The 15509-nt window shown below is 37.0% G+C and overlaps 1 protein-coding gene across 2 annotated transcripts in view; it reads right to left on the bottom strand.

Annotated features, from left to right (window-relative positions):
- Window positions 1-15509, bottom strand: part of Arhgap24 (Rho GTPase activating protein 24) — a 470617-nt gene that overhangs the window by 38047 nt on the left and 417061 nt on the right. For both annotated transcript variants that reach the window (XM_042668354.1, XM_042668355.1), the window contains one exon: window positions 7552-7759. In XM_042668354.1, the coding sequence (XP_042524288.1) occupies window positions 7552-7759 (208 nt within the window). The remainder of the gene's footprint in view (window positions 1-7551; window positions 7760-15509) is intronic.

Here is a 15509-nt window from a genome sequence, read left to right as displayed (position 1 = left end):
TTAGGGGTAATAAAACTGAAACTGATGTATGACGGTGTAAACTTTTTAAAGCAAGCATCGTTGCTCATTGTACCCCTGAAATAGAGATGAATCATATGAACAAGAATATGACTTAAAAATTTATTTCAAGAACATATAACTTCAAGGAAGTCACTTTTGTAAAACAAAAATTTACAATCTGAATTATAAAACACAAAAACACATACTTCCTGGGCATAAAACTTTATAGGTACCTTATTTCTTTCAGTAGAAATTGCTATGGAGATTTCAAAACAGAAATGAAGGCTTCCTGAATTTTAAAACACTGGAGAGTTTATGGCTAAGCATTAGTCTCTGTCTCACATAGATTTTGTTCTTATGACTTTTCCTTATCACATAAAATGTCTATTTTAGTTATCATTATCATCAGCATGATTATTCTTACAGTGGGAATAAACAGGTCCCCAATCATAATGCCAAGAAAAAGTACGTTCTCCAGGCCAGAGCCTGTTCTAACCAGTCTACTCACATGGCATCATTGACTAACTCCTAGTGCTTTTCTTTTCTCTTGGTGTGTGTGAAGGTTCTGGGCAAGAACTCTACCACTCAGGATATGCCCCACCCCTTTTGTGTGTTCTTTGGTTTTGAGATGCACACTTGCCAAAGCTGTCCTTGAATTGGATCCTGTCGTTGAGATAACAGTGTATGCCCTCATGCTCGCACTTGATTTTGTTTATAAGTGAATAGATGCATAATCCTGCAGGATTATACAGGGTAAAAAGACTATGGGAAGTAGCTGGTGTCAAGTCATTAACGTGGGTGGTATGTAATGGGCAGAGGGTTTAGTACCATACCAGTCTGTCATCAAAGCCTGACCTCTTTACTGCCACATTGTGTCCTTGTGGAAAAGCAGACCAACTCCCACTGGTGTATATGCCAAATACTTGAGAGACTTCTTGAGTAACCAATTTAATTCATAACCTTGTTGGATGCTAATGGACATGAGCCCAAATTCTGAAGAAGTGAACCAAAAGGAAAATGAAGGTCTTGTTCCCAAAATCAGATGAGCAAGTTTTTAGACACATGAGAGAAAATTCCAATGAAACATGAGGAATTTCTCATTTACAAACCTATGCCACATAAAATATTTAGTAAATAACCACTGATGTGGGTATTTTACATGTAAAAGGTAGTCACTCTCCTTCTGAGACAACCACTATTCCAATTTGATAAGAAGCCAAGAGTTGGAGGATATGATGTTTGCCAGTCCTACTGAACAATAATCTGACTGTATTTTCCAAATGTGAGCTACTCCCAGTAGTAATGTGTCATATAAATGAGACATTCAAATCACGTACAGAATTCTCTGCCTCCTCCTGAGGAAGTACCAGTCATTTAGGACAGCCATAGTAAGGTAATATCAGCACTTGCCAGTCTCCATTTTCATCAAATAAACTTAGGGAAAGAGTCCTGAGATCAGTGGTATTCAAGGACATGTAGTAACTAGATGTTTTGTTTTTTATTTTTAAAACCGGACCTGAATGTTAGACAGAAGGAAGATGCACTATCACTTGAGTCTAGATCTACCCTAGACCTTTGTACTTCAGTTAATTTTCAGACAGGGTCTCACATTTTTAGCTTGGGGCCCACAGACCTCCATCTTCCTCTTGGTTTCTCACATAGATGGCATTACAGGTGGTCTGCCTCACCAGATTTGTTCTTTGAGATAATGTATCAATAATTTTTTGCCTGGGCTAGCCTCAAACCTTGATCTTCATCGCTCTCCTTCTGAAGTAGCAGTATCATTTTTTGATATTATTACATTTTAATTTTTTTTTGCTATATTGGCTTTGCATATTTCCATTGGTACTAGTTTATAAGCAAAATAATAAGGTAAAGTTCTACTTAACACAGTAACACATTAATACAGTAACACTTTTAAAGAAAAGTAGCAGTAAACTTAATGAACATGGCCAAATCCAGGATATTAGTATTTGAATGGCAGAAGTCTGAAAATTACTGAAGAGCACTGGTTTTCAAATCTTGTCACACCATTTCTTATAAAAAAATAAACATCCAGTACATCATCCAGGCCTTTAGGGCACAGGGCTTCCTTGGCTTTTCCCACCTTTTTGGATGTAACTTTATCATTTATCTGCATGCCTTCAAGGTACCCCTTACTCTCTTCTTTTATCTCCTATTGGAGTTACACAGTCCCTCTCACTCTATAGTTTACTTATGTACTCTCCAGCACTTGAGTTTTCATATGGATTAAAGAACCTAGATGTACCTCACAAGCACTCCCAAAGCTTTAGCAGATAGCAGGCTCTTTCACAGTCATGTAAGACTGCTTACCCTAGTTGATATTGCAGGCAAAAGAGCTAAAAGGTTATTTTCTAAGGTGCAGCAGGCCTAATAGACTCTTGTAGCATAAAATCCTACCAGTATTTTTTAGGTTAGGGTTTTAGGATCATACATGTGAGAATAATCCTAGAATTGTTTAAAATGCAGATTTCTAGGCAACTCCAACTTTTTAGTTAGGAGAAAGTGAATGGACTTTGGACAACTGGAATATCCAAAGATACTTTTCTAAATCAGTTTTATAGAAAATAATATTTGATAGTTTTTCCTATTCAAGGTTGCTTTTGATAACTCATGTCCATTAAGCCCAGATTATACTGCTTCCCAAGAGATTCAATTAAAATGCATCTGGTTTTTCAGTCTTCTAAAATGTTATATGTTTTGATGTTTTATCTGTTGATTGGTGGTTTTTTGTTTTGTTTTGGTGGGTTTTGGGGGGATGTGTGTGTGTGTGTGTGTCACTTAAAAGACATAAATGAAAGGGAAGAAAGAAGGAAGACTAGGGAATTATACACACAGTATGTGTTGGGTTTTGGGGGTACCTCGGACAGCTTCCCTTTAAGGGATTCCTGGGCAGAAGATGTAAAATTCTGGGCTGCATGAGGTCTCTGCTCTTGCACTTAAGCTGTGCTGGAAATGCATTGCTGTTCTTTTGCTAAGCCGTTAATCATGATGGTGACACCCACACAGCCAATCTTGACCCCACATCCCCAATGCTTCTAAATGTGTCTTTATCAGCTAACACCATCTGCAAAACATTGGAGAAGAAACAGCATTCAGTTTCCAACTTGACTTTACACCTCCTTCTTTTTGTTGCTTCAAAAAACATGGTGTTTAACAGACAATGAGATATTTTATTTCCAGTCCTAAGCATAATGAATGAAGGCAAGAATAGGTGGGAAGTATAATAAACTTGTTAAAAATTTTGTTTGTTTTGTTTTTAATAGTTGACAGAATGGATACAATATCAGTTCTTTCAGGTGAATGAAAGCATCCTTTCTCAGGGGATTTACTTCAGTCAATGAGTCTATGGAATGCCAAAGCTGTAGAAATAAAAGCCATGCATACCTCAAAGTCTCAAACTATAGCTTCAAACTGGGAAAATACCATCTGATATCATTAACAAAGAGTAAAAGTACATGGTTTGATGAAAATTGATGTATGTACCTGCAATCATAAATTCAAAATGTTGTTTTTGCTTTTGTTTTGCTTTTTGCCAGTCCTGGAGCATGAACTCAGGGCATGGGCACTGTCCCTGAGTTTCTTTTGCTCAAGGCTAGTTCTCTACCACTTGAGCACAAGCACCACTTCTGGCTTTTTCTGTTTATGTGGTACTGAGGAATCGAACCCAGGGCTTCATGCATCTTAGGCAAGCCCTCTACCACTAAGCCACATTCCCAGCCCCTTCAAAATTTTTTTTTTTATAACCATATTTTCTTTTTTGCTTCCTGTAGAACAAAATACTTCTTTTTACTCAAATGTGAAATATTATCTTCTAAACCCTAAATGGATCTATAGCTTCAAAAAGCACAGGCAGATTTATGAATATGGATGCTCTTGAACTGAGGAGTGATGGATGTAAGAAAGTGAGAACAAAGTTAGTAGCCTAACAACCCAATGTACTGATATGATGAGAGTAGACTTGTGAAAACTACTACTTACTGACAGGAGAGAGAGTTTATAATGTGACACTATGGAACAATGCCAATATGCAAAAGTGATATGATGCCAGTATTTAAAAAATGTATACATATCCATATTCTAATATTCTGTATTTCCAAGTCTCTTCACATCTACTATACTTACATACTAGTTATAGCAAGAGATCTCTAGTTACTGATTGTAAAATGTTAATCTCTCCCTCTCTTTTTCTTCCATATTCTAAATGTTATACAAAGTGTTAAAGGCTGAAATGTAATCTTAATGATATTTAAATGTGGTGAAATTTTTCACCAGATACACACTAGTTATTACTGAAAAATGTATACATGTTAATTGTTATTAGAAAAATTTCACTTTAAAATACTTAATGTCAGAGCAAATGACCAGTGATTATCTTTGAAGAACAATTGGGAGCTTCTTTCTACATTTCAATAAATATATTTTAGCTAATAAAAATGAAAACTCAATTCTATTAATTCCATGAAAAGCAAACCTTATTAGAATAAAACGTGTTGATTGACTCTCATAGTAGTAACAATTAACTTTAACAATGGGTGTTCTTCTGATTCATTCATGAATGCATACAATATACCTTGATCAGGCTCAGCCTTTCACCAGTCTCCCTCAGCCCCTTTCATCCTCCCCAAATCAATCTCTACAAGCTTTATTGTTCCACCCATTCACCCTTTCCATTCCCCCTCCCCCTACCTATACCCTGGGCAGGGCTTGTTTTACATTCCTGTCATTCATTTTCTTTAAGTGTACGTGTTAATTGTTCAACGGGGTTTAACCACGACAGTTCACACAATGTTTATGCTGAACTTCAATCTGTACTTCATACTGACCATTTTGCTTATTCTCCTTTTCTCCATCCCACCTACTCCTATTAGTCAATAGCTTTCTGTGAGCTTCATTCTGTCACCTTCATTTACAGATGTAACGCATTTTAGTATACTTTACCCTCTTAACATATTCTTTTCCTCTTCCATCTCCCTTTAATACCCTCAAATAGTGCCATGATTAACAATATGTTCTATACATTATATATACATATATATGGTATATACATATGTATATTTGTTTATCTCTTAGATTATTCTTTAAGTGCATACAAGTGAAAATGTTTGTAGTCTTCCTTATAGTCTGTCTATTGAAAGTATTACACAAATTTTTTTTTTTTTTTTGGGTCCGGTTGTGGAGCCTGAACTCTGGGTCTGGGGGCTGTCCCTCAGCTCTTCAACTCAAGGCTAGCGCTCTACCACTTGAGCCACAGCGCCACTTCCGGCTTTTTTCGTTTTGCTTATGTGGTGCTGAGGAATCGAACCCAGGGCCTCTGGCATGCAAGGTAAGCGCTCTACCACTGAGCCACCTTCCCAGCGCCTACACAAATATTTTAAACATTAACACAAACACACACTAGCATTTGTGAAACGCATATTGGTGAAACTAATTTGAACTTATCAATGTCCAAGGCAGTTGTACTCACATATGGAAACTAAAATTCCATTATGGTTTTACCATATAAAATATCAAACTCAGGCAATTAACTGAAAAGGAGGATTGGACAGAACACTACTTGGAAAAGGTTCTCAAAATAACCTCATCATCCCTTGAGCAATTTTTCTTTTCCAACAGTGTAGCTCACAGTATATTACCCCAAATATTTACTTTCTCCTTTTTACTTCACTGCTCATGGATTTAGGTATATCCTCCATCCCCTTTAAAAGAATCAGCATCAAAAAGAAAAGTGCACATTTGTAAATTAGTGTCATAATACTCTTCATAATTATTTATATATTTACCACTTCTTATCTGCTTGTCATTACTAATACAACCCCAGAAGAGGATAGATCTCATCTCTCTCTCTCTCCTAGAACAGTGTCTAGTATACACACACACACACACACACACACACACACACACACAGAGTTACATGTGAATACATGGAAAAGAAGATTATCTCCAGGAATGACTGTGGATAAGCTGTCCATTTCTATAGATTCATGCCTTAATTTCTATCAAGGAGTAAAGAAGTAAAGTCATTTTTCTGCCCACTATAATCTGAGCTAGCCTGTGGCTTGCTTTTCCCAGTAATATTCAGTGGACGTGGCACTGTGCCAATCTGAGCCTGGTCCTTCATTGATTTTTGCAGCTTCCATTCTGGATGAACTTTTTCTAATAAAAGTTATAATGTATCAATTTATTTTTCCTTTCTAGTACTAGGGCTTGAACTCAATGGCTCACAGTTGCATGGCCTACTTGTTGACTGCTGGTGCTCTATCAGTTGAGGCACAACTTGAGTCTCACTTTTTGTTAGCTAATTGGAGATGAAGTCTAACTTTAGTCACAGCTGGCTTTGAACAGTCTCAACGTCTCAGCTTCCTGAGTAAGTAGGATTATATGTGTGAGCCACTGCTGTCCATATATTTTTTAATGATATTATCTTCAAATAATTGTACAAAGGGGTTTAAGTTAGCGTGTATTTATGTACACAATGCATCTTGGTCAGAGTCAACCTTTCCATCATCCTCCCTTTATGTATCAATATTTAATAGTATAAATGTAGTTAAAATTCAATTTATATATTACTAAAATTATATTTATCTTACAATATTCTGTATAAAATTTGAAACATAGAAGAATAAAAGAAATAAAACTGAGCATTTCAAAATTTAGTAATCCAGAGATCTTTTCCTATCAATAGCATACAAATATAGTCCATTTAGAGAGACTTGGAAATACAGAGTCCTCAGCTATCACAAAAATAATTCTAACAATTGTCTGAAAAGCACAGGTGCAGATCTGCAAAGAGAGAGTGAGCAGCTCAGCCAGACATTAGCTATTCTGGCTAGTTCATCTTAGACACTGCTGGAAGCTCTTGTACACACCAGAGCTGCTCTAAATCACAGCAAACAAAACCAAGTGGTTTAGAAACAGCACATACCTGCTGAATATTGCCTAAAAGCAAAATCTGAAAAAGTTGTTGTTTCACCTCAGAATGTTCACAGTGTTTGCTGTAGATTCCTGGAACAGTCATTAGTCCCAGAAATTGGTTTCTTGGCAACAAATAGCTAAAATAGAAGGTATTGACATGAGAAGCAGGCAGCCCGGGCAGACTGCAGAAACTATTAGTGAGGGCTGTAAGATTCCTGAGAACTTGCCATTAGAGGTAGAGCAAGGTAAGAGCTTACCCAGCAGTTATGAAGCAATGAGCAAGACTAACAACTAGAGCAATGTGGAATGTAGAAAAACAATTTATGCTTTAAAACATTGACATTTATGATGAAAGAAAAAGAACAAATAATAATGATTTAAGGTGGAGAAAAAAGCATGGAAGGAAAGAACATCTAAAATGCAACATTTTTTAACCTTAACTTAATAGTAACTTACCAATCACCAATGACTATGAATACTACCCAGTTATTTATAAAAATAATTCCAACGTGTGGTCAAATAATTCATCTTCTAAACAGCTACCAGATCACTGCTTTCCTTCAGCCTAGCCTGAGTTTCTGTATAAAGGATGGTCAGTAAAACCCTGCCATATACCTGTCAAATGATGGCTTCTCTCCACAGTCAAAGGCGTCCTGGAGCTCCTTGACAAGATTAGCCTGGCCTGGAAGTCGAAAGAGACCTTCTTCCTTTAGCCCTCTCTGCCGGATGAAATCCACGCACTGCTCCACCAACATGGGGGCCAGGCGGTTCCCATATCTCTTCTCGTAACGGACAGTGTCTTCTAGTTTCTGCCCAAATATGCCTGGAAAAAATGGGGGATCACAATAGATGTGAGAAATTCATCTCTTCATATTTTGTTTCTTTTGAAACTCAATGTAAAGGAAACCAAAACTGGAATGCTAGGAAGCCTTTGACGTTTCTTATTTCACATTATTACACAATCCAATTCAGTTTGTGTAATTCTTCAATAGGAAGCATCTACTTTGTGATGAGGGTTGCTCTTATATTCTACATTTTCCTCAAAACCAAATAGTGACACTGAATTTGAGATATCTACTTTGAAGTAAACATCACTATTGTACATGTAATTTGAATTTTGACTTTGCTTCTTTTTCTTTTAGAAAAGAAACTAATTCAAAAACGAAATGCAGACATATCCTGAAGACAATGGTCAAACTTTACTTCTGTTACAGTTTTATCATATGTATGGCCCATTTGCATTTTGTTCAAATTCTTCTCATTTCTCTGAAATGTTTTCAATCATGTTATGATGACATGATTGTAGTCAGCAAGTAAAACCAAGAGTTCTTGAATTTTCTTCCATATAACATGTTCCTGACTGTTTGCTCTTCAAAACCTTGAACTTCTAACTTTGAAGTGAAAAATGTGAACATTACAAAAAGGGGGAAGGGTGGGATGTCATGGTGGTTTTCCCTAATAGAAAGGCCATTTTAACATTTACTGTCTAAAATTTCAGCACACAGAAAGCCAACTGTGAGCCCATTTGTACTACTGACTTTAAAGTACTCACAAACTATGCACTCCATGGTATATACACCTTGAACTGAGCACTGCCATCACTCTACTCATGAAAATCATTGAGGAAAGAAAATCATTGTGTCAATATTGGGCAGCAGCTTGGAAAAAAAATGATTGACTTTTGAGAAAAGTGAAAAGGAGCACCCAACGTACATGTAACTCCAGTGTTCTTAGGTGAAATGAATATCAATAAATGGTTTTAATGATGTAATGAGTTTTATAAAAAGGCAAAGAAAAATATTATATGCTAAAATTTAGGAAGACTCTAAGATGTCTGGGGACTTGTTTAGCAGCCATTGGTTAAGGATTTGATAGAAATGACAGATGCTTTTGCTTCCCTACTTGTAAAGTAACTTATGTTTGGATTTGGTAATTCAAAACCATAACATTCCACGTAAAAACTTTCTACTCTCTGGGCATCATACCTATAGCCTCGCTATTCAGGAGGCTGTGATCTGAAGACTGCAGTTCAAAGCCAGCTCAGGCAAGAAAGTCTGTGAGATTCTTATCTCTAATTAATCACCCAAAAGCTGGAAATGGAGCTATGGCTCTGTGGTGGTGAACTAGCCTGGCATGTAAAAGCTAAAGGACAATACCCATGCCTTGAGTTTAAGACCAGTACTCAACTGAAAGAAAAAAAAATAAGCAAACAAACAAATTTTCTACCAAAGAGAGTATCTTTAGCTAAGGTAAACAATAACCACAAACAAATAATTCTATACTTGGCATCAAATCTAGCATTAATGGAATTCATATATTGCCTTTAGGAAATTAGTCTAGTCACCCAAAATCAATATTCAAGTACAAACAAGATACAAGTAGAAAATAGCATTTTCTTAGAGCAGGATACCGGTAGCAGTAACCGGTATGGTTAGCTTAGTTTGTAGATTTTCAAGTAAGCAGTGAGTTGTTAATGAAGTGGCAAACATTTATTCATGATATCTACAGCCATTTCACTCTTGCTATCTTTACTTTAGAAGCTAGAAAATTAAACACTTCTCCCTTTCTCCCGGATCCAGGTGGCCAAAGGGCAAAATGCTGACCAAGAAGCCTTATGAGGTTTTTTTTTTTTTTTTTTGGTTGATTTCTTTTGGCTTTTGTAAAAGGAAAGGTAGCTGGATTTGGCAATAAATAAAAATAAATTAAAAATAAATTAAAGTAGAAAAAATCATGGCCACATAGGGAGAAATCAAGCTATAATTGTCAAAAGAAAGACTGTGGTGGCAGTCACAATTGAAATCTACCCCAGATCATCAGTAATAGCTGTCTTATGAGAGCATGTGGTCCCAATAATGACTTTTAGCAGTGCAGGAATTGGATCTTTTTGCTTTTCCAAGGCCAGAATCATCACTGAAATGTTTGTTTGTAAATTAAATTCAGTTGATAAAGATGTAAAAATTGCACATATGTATGTGGTCCCAAGTAATGTTTTTAAGATATGTGCACATGTATATGTAAAATTTACATAAAATTAAATATATTGATTTCATTGATTATTATTTCTTTATGAAAAATCCCTTCATTTAGATTTTTGGAATACACAGTACATTATTACCCAGGGGCATATCAGAACTTCCTGGTCCCATCAAACTATAGCTGAGAATGTACTAATCAATTTCCTTCTATCACTCTCTTTCTCTTTCCTTCTTCAGTGTCTGCAATCTACCTTTGGACTCTTCTATGAAATTAAATTTTAATTTTTTAAATTTACAAAATGGACAAGATCATGGGTATTTGTATTTATTTTAATTAACATGATCTCCAGGGCCATCTATATGTGGCAGAGGACACAATTTCTTTCTTTTTATGGCTGAATAGTATTCCATTTTTTATATATGTACCACATTTTCTCTATTTATTAATCAGCCACGAGGCACTTAGTTCTTAGTTTGACCACTGATTTTAATCTAAAGCCCTAAACATTAAAGCATTGCTAGTTTGCTAATGAAAGTCCAAGAAAAATAAAAAGAAGATATTCTTGGTTGCTGCTCAAATCTGCTATCAGTGTTCTTGTCAATAAATACATGCTCAGCATAGAGAGAATATGCTTTACTTTTGCTCTGCTGATGGAAGCTTTGCTAGCAGGATAAATCCTGGTGCCACTAAAATTGTAAGTATTTTCAATGAACATGCACTCCTAGTAAATAGACAAGCCAAAATTAAAGACATCCATTGCAGTATAGAACTGATAAACAAAGCCCATGACAGCCTACATGAGTGTGTCACTAGTCAAGTGTCAAAAAAAATAACAAAAGCAAAAACAAAAAACACCCAAAACCTTGTATAAGTAGAAAATTCTCCCTCTTGCAAACTGGGACTCAGTGAGGTTGAATGATGTGTTCAAGATTAATTGTTGCACAACAGCAAGAGACAGAAAGGAAGCCCTTGTCCAGTCTTACTGTTTTAAACCTTTTCACATTCCTGAATATTTGTCTTCTTTCTTTTTAATGATCACAATTGTTACGAGTCATAGTTTTCACCACAGCAATCTAAAATATTAGTAAATTCTAAAAGTTCATATAACTTATATGCTTTAAAAAATTATAATAGCCAAGCCACCCTTACGTATGCCATGTTAGGGGCAGTTCATCTGCATGGTTCTCATTTAAAGATCACAACATCTGGATTTGGACTTTGTGAAAGTGACTCTCAAAGCACATGTTAAACTAAATGGCAGAGCTAAGGTGTGTGCTTGGTTGTGCTATTTCACATTCTGTGTCTCCCTCATTGTACTGTGTACTTGGCACCTTGGCATAAAGAGGCACAATGGCTAAATTAGGAACTTGCCACCTGCTGGTTCTTGACCTCAGTTTCTCTCAGCTCTCATTGCATGGAGGTGGGCAGGGCTACGATGAGGACAAGTATGTTGGAGAGAAAGAACAAAAAGAGGAGGAAACAACTCTGGCATTTAAGTGAACATGTTGCCCAAAGAAGCAATTTTCTTTATGGAAGCACAATGCTGAGTTAGCAATATAATAAAAACAGAAGAAACATGAAGCACCGGGGCTCCTGGGCTTCATGCCCATAATCCTACCTACTTAGGAGACTGAGTGCTGATGATCAAGATTCGAAGCCAGTCCTGTCTGGACAGCCTGGGAGCCTTTTATCTCCAATTAAATACCACCCCACCCCACCCCCCAAAAAAGGCTATTGCTCAAGTGTTTGAGTGCTGGCTTCACACAATTAAGCTCAGGGACAGTTCTCAGGCCAAGTTCAAGCCCCAGCGCGTGTGTGCGTGCACACACACACACACACACACACACACACACACAAGTATTAAGCATATAAACTATATATACATACAGATATATGTATATATATTTATATGAATATATGTTAGAAACTCCTGTGGAGTAATTATGTTTTTCTACTATAGAATTGGTCTTGCTAAGAATTAGTAAAAAAAAAATAACAAAACCCCCAAACTGTCACAATTTGTGTATACTCCTATTCTGTGGAAATAGACTCTACCAGACATCTCTTCCTTTTAATGATGTTAGCTCTCTGCATAAGAATTTTTTTTTTTTTTTTTTTGGTGGGAAGTTACCAATAGCCGGGGATGGGAGGCAGGGGAAGTAGTTTAACAAATACTTTTAAAACATTTTTCTTGGAGGTACCAGTAAAATTTTAAATTTTAAAAGTAACAAAAATGTACCTGCAACTGTTGGTTGACTCCTACCTAGCAGCCTGAGGCAAGAACAGGTTAGTTAGTAGAGCTAATCACCCAGACAAGCCCAGTGAATTTCCATACGACCTGATAAGATCTCCAGCCTTTTTGGGTATCAGGATGCATCCTGCTTACAAGTCCTGGAAGAGCAGTGGTGGGGAGCATCTCAGGAGGTGACTTTGCCTTAGGCTGAGAAAGCAAAAGGTGCATTGATCACCCCTGCAGAGACTATTTCAGCTGGAGTGAGGGATGAGCTTTCTTGGCCCTACCTTCTGAGGGCCTGCTTTGCTTGTGATACATCCCATAGCTAGAGGCAGCCTGTCAAGTCTGGGAATGTGATCAGAGGAAGGTATTCAAATTGCATCCTTGCTAAAAAAAAATCAACACAAGTACAAAGCCATGCCTTCTAGAACTTTCTCTGCCCAGTACCTCCTTACCCTTTATGCTCTATTCCACCAGGATGTATCCACTTGCAAACCACTGACCTTGTATCCCACTGAAATGATATTTTCCTACGCTCACTAACAGCTTCCTCGTAGTTGCCAAATTGTTGAGAGCCATATTTGCTTTTGTGTATTTTGTTGTGCTTCATTCCTTTGAAGTCTCCACAACGACAATAACAACCACAAAACATGAGTCTCAAAGCTTCTTTCTGACTTCAGCCACTTACATGATTCTTGCCTAGGTGACCTACTAAGCCTACCATTTTCCTAGTTTAATGGTTGTCTTTAGTCCTACTCTTTCCTCAGCTCTATTTTCACTTAACTTGATATATTTTCTCTGTTGGACTCCATCTAATCTCACAGCATGTCAATTATGGCTGGATTTGCATCTCAGTTTGGGCTATTGTTACTATCCCAGTGCCCATTAGAGTTCAAAGAGGATTATCTCAAAACATTCTTAAAACTCTAATTTTTAAATTTTAATTTACTTAATATGCTTATTTAGTTTTGACACTACTGGGGTTTGAACTTCAACTTCCTGCTTCTACTATGTCTTTAGCTCTTTTGTTCTGGTTATTTTTTTCAGAGAGGGTTTTGCTTTGTGCCCAGGCAATTGTCGTATTTATGTTTCTACCGGAGCTGAGATGGCAGACACATGCTACCTTACCTATCTTTTTCTGTGAAATAGGGTTTTGCAATCCCACATCCCCCAACAGGTTTGCCTCCCAATCTTACCTCTTAAGAAGCTAGAGTATGGGCACAAGTCACAGGAGCTCAGTATAAATAAAACAAGATAAATCTTTTTTTTTTCTCAAAACCCCTTCTTGAAATCTTCATTTTAGTAGCTGTCCCACCTTATCATTGATGTGACATCTGAGCATTAGACTAGATTCTCCCTCCTCCAATGCTCCACTTAGCCACCACTTCGATCACCTTCACATTCCTGCTCACTGCATGAGATGACATAATTGAGGTTTCTTGAAGAATTTTTTGAACAACAGAGTTTTCAATGTGGGTACACACTGCCATAGCATTCTTTGCAGTATTTTCAATTGCTCACATCACTCTTCAGCTTCATATCTCACAATGGTGGCCTCCAACTTAAGTTTGCAATCAAAGTCCATTCTATACAGAGGGGTCTGTATAGTGATCAATCTGATCACTACCTCTTTAACAATTCAATGAAACAAATATATTGGTAGCAACATACCAGATTTACTCTCAATGCTGCTGCTTCCTCACAAATAACATAGCTTTAAATCGTTTAAATAGGGATACAGGTAGACCCATTGCAACAATGAGATGTACAAGTCGTTATGTCGAAAACGAACTTTACAACTTTGGTGCGGGGGGGGGGGGGGGGGAGAGGAGGAATTGGGTCGGGGACAGGGAGAGGATGGGAAGGGATGGGAAGGGGAAACAAAGGAGGAGGCTACAATGCTTGATAAGAAATGTACTCATTATCTTGTCCATGTAATTGTAACCCCTCTGTACAGTATTTTCACAATAAAAAAATAAAATAAAATAAAAACAAATAACATGGTTTTAAACTGTACTAACAGCAGGTTGTTTGTTAAACAGAGCCTGGCTTATCAGGTCTTCGTGCTTCCTTATAATTGATATGTGCTGTGTTCACTGGAGGAGGAATCTTATCTTGCAAGGTTCAACTCAGATCTAGAATAAGTCCTGGCTGACTCAACCCCAACCCAATCCTGATGGTTTATATGTTTTTCCTTTCCACTTTGCTTTATAATTGTTCATGTAGATGCTGGTCTCTGCTGGAATCGTCCATTAGTCACTGAAAAAGGATTGCACTTTCCCATTTTTGTACTAAGAATTACGTTTATCATGATTGCTATAAAATAGGTGTCAACAATATTCTGTATGTTTATGTATGAGTTTCAGAGAGGTTGCAGTAAAATTCTCCCTGAGGTGCCACAGACACAAACACCGAACAGGAATTTGTCCCAAGTCTAAAAAGACTCTGAGGCTCACAGATATTGAGTATCCCTTATCTGGCAGGCTGAGGGGTTTCTGATTTTTGAAGTTTTTCATCTTTTGATATATTCAGATGTAATGAGATATCTTAATGGTGGATCTCAAGTCTAAAAGTGGAATTCATATTGTACACATAGGCTGCAGGTAATTTTTTACAATAATTTTCATAATGTGCATGAAACAAAGGTTCAAGGGCAAGAATTTTCTACTTTATGGCATCATGTCAAGTTTTGGATGTTCAGATTAGTAGTGCTTAATCTGTGCTCTGTTCCACTGGAGGGAAATTGTACAGCTTATATTCCAGGAATGCAGAAAAAGTGAGCAAGACCGAAGTGTTCTATAAACATTTGTGGGATAAAAGCATGTATAGAAGCAAAATATTTCACCTCCCCAATTAGAGAAAAGAAATGAATAATTGCACTACAAAATTCACCTCTTTAGTAGTCCTTAGGTGGTGCCATTAAATCAATAAGAAACATAAACACTGAAACATCTTTAAGTTGTTAATATAAAAAAAAAAGCACTCCTGGTTGTTGTTCTAATTCTTTGCTATTGGTATTACTGAGGATTCTGTCCCTTTATAAATCACATGCTCAGCATTGGAGGGGGGGGGAGATGACTTCCTTTACTTTTCCTTTGCTGAGGAAGCTCTGTCTGCTAGCAGGATAAATCCCAGAGCCACTAAGACTATAAATATCTTCAATGAACATTCACTCTTAGTAAATTGACAAGTCAAAATTAGAGACATCTATTTTAGTATAGAACTAAGAAACTGTTATAAGGTAAATTATCAGAGAAGCCATAGATCAAATCTTGGAGTCTTTATTACACAGTTAGCAGTCTGCAGGCAGCCAGTTGTTACAAAGGCCTGCAGCCCACAAATACACTTAACACAGCTAGGAAAC

Source organism: Dipodomys spectabilis, unplaced genomic scaffold (genome assembly GCF_019054845.1).
Source record: "Dipodomys spectabilis isolate Male_0828 unplaced genomic scaffold, ASM1905484v1 ptg000436l, whole genome shotgun sequence".
NCBI lineage: Eukaryota > Metazoa > Chordata > Mammalia > Rodentia > Heteromyidae > Dipodomys > Dipodomys spectabilis.
The sequence above is the reverse complement of the archived record's forward strand: the minus strand, read 5'-3'. Positions and strand labels throughout refer to the sequence as shown.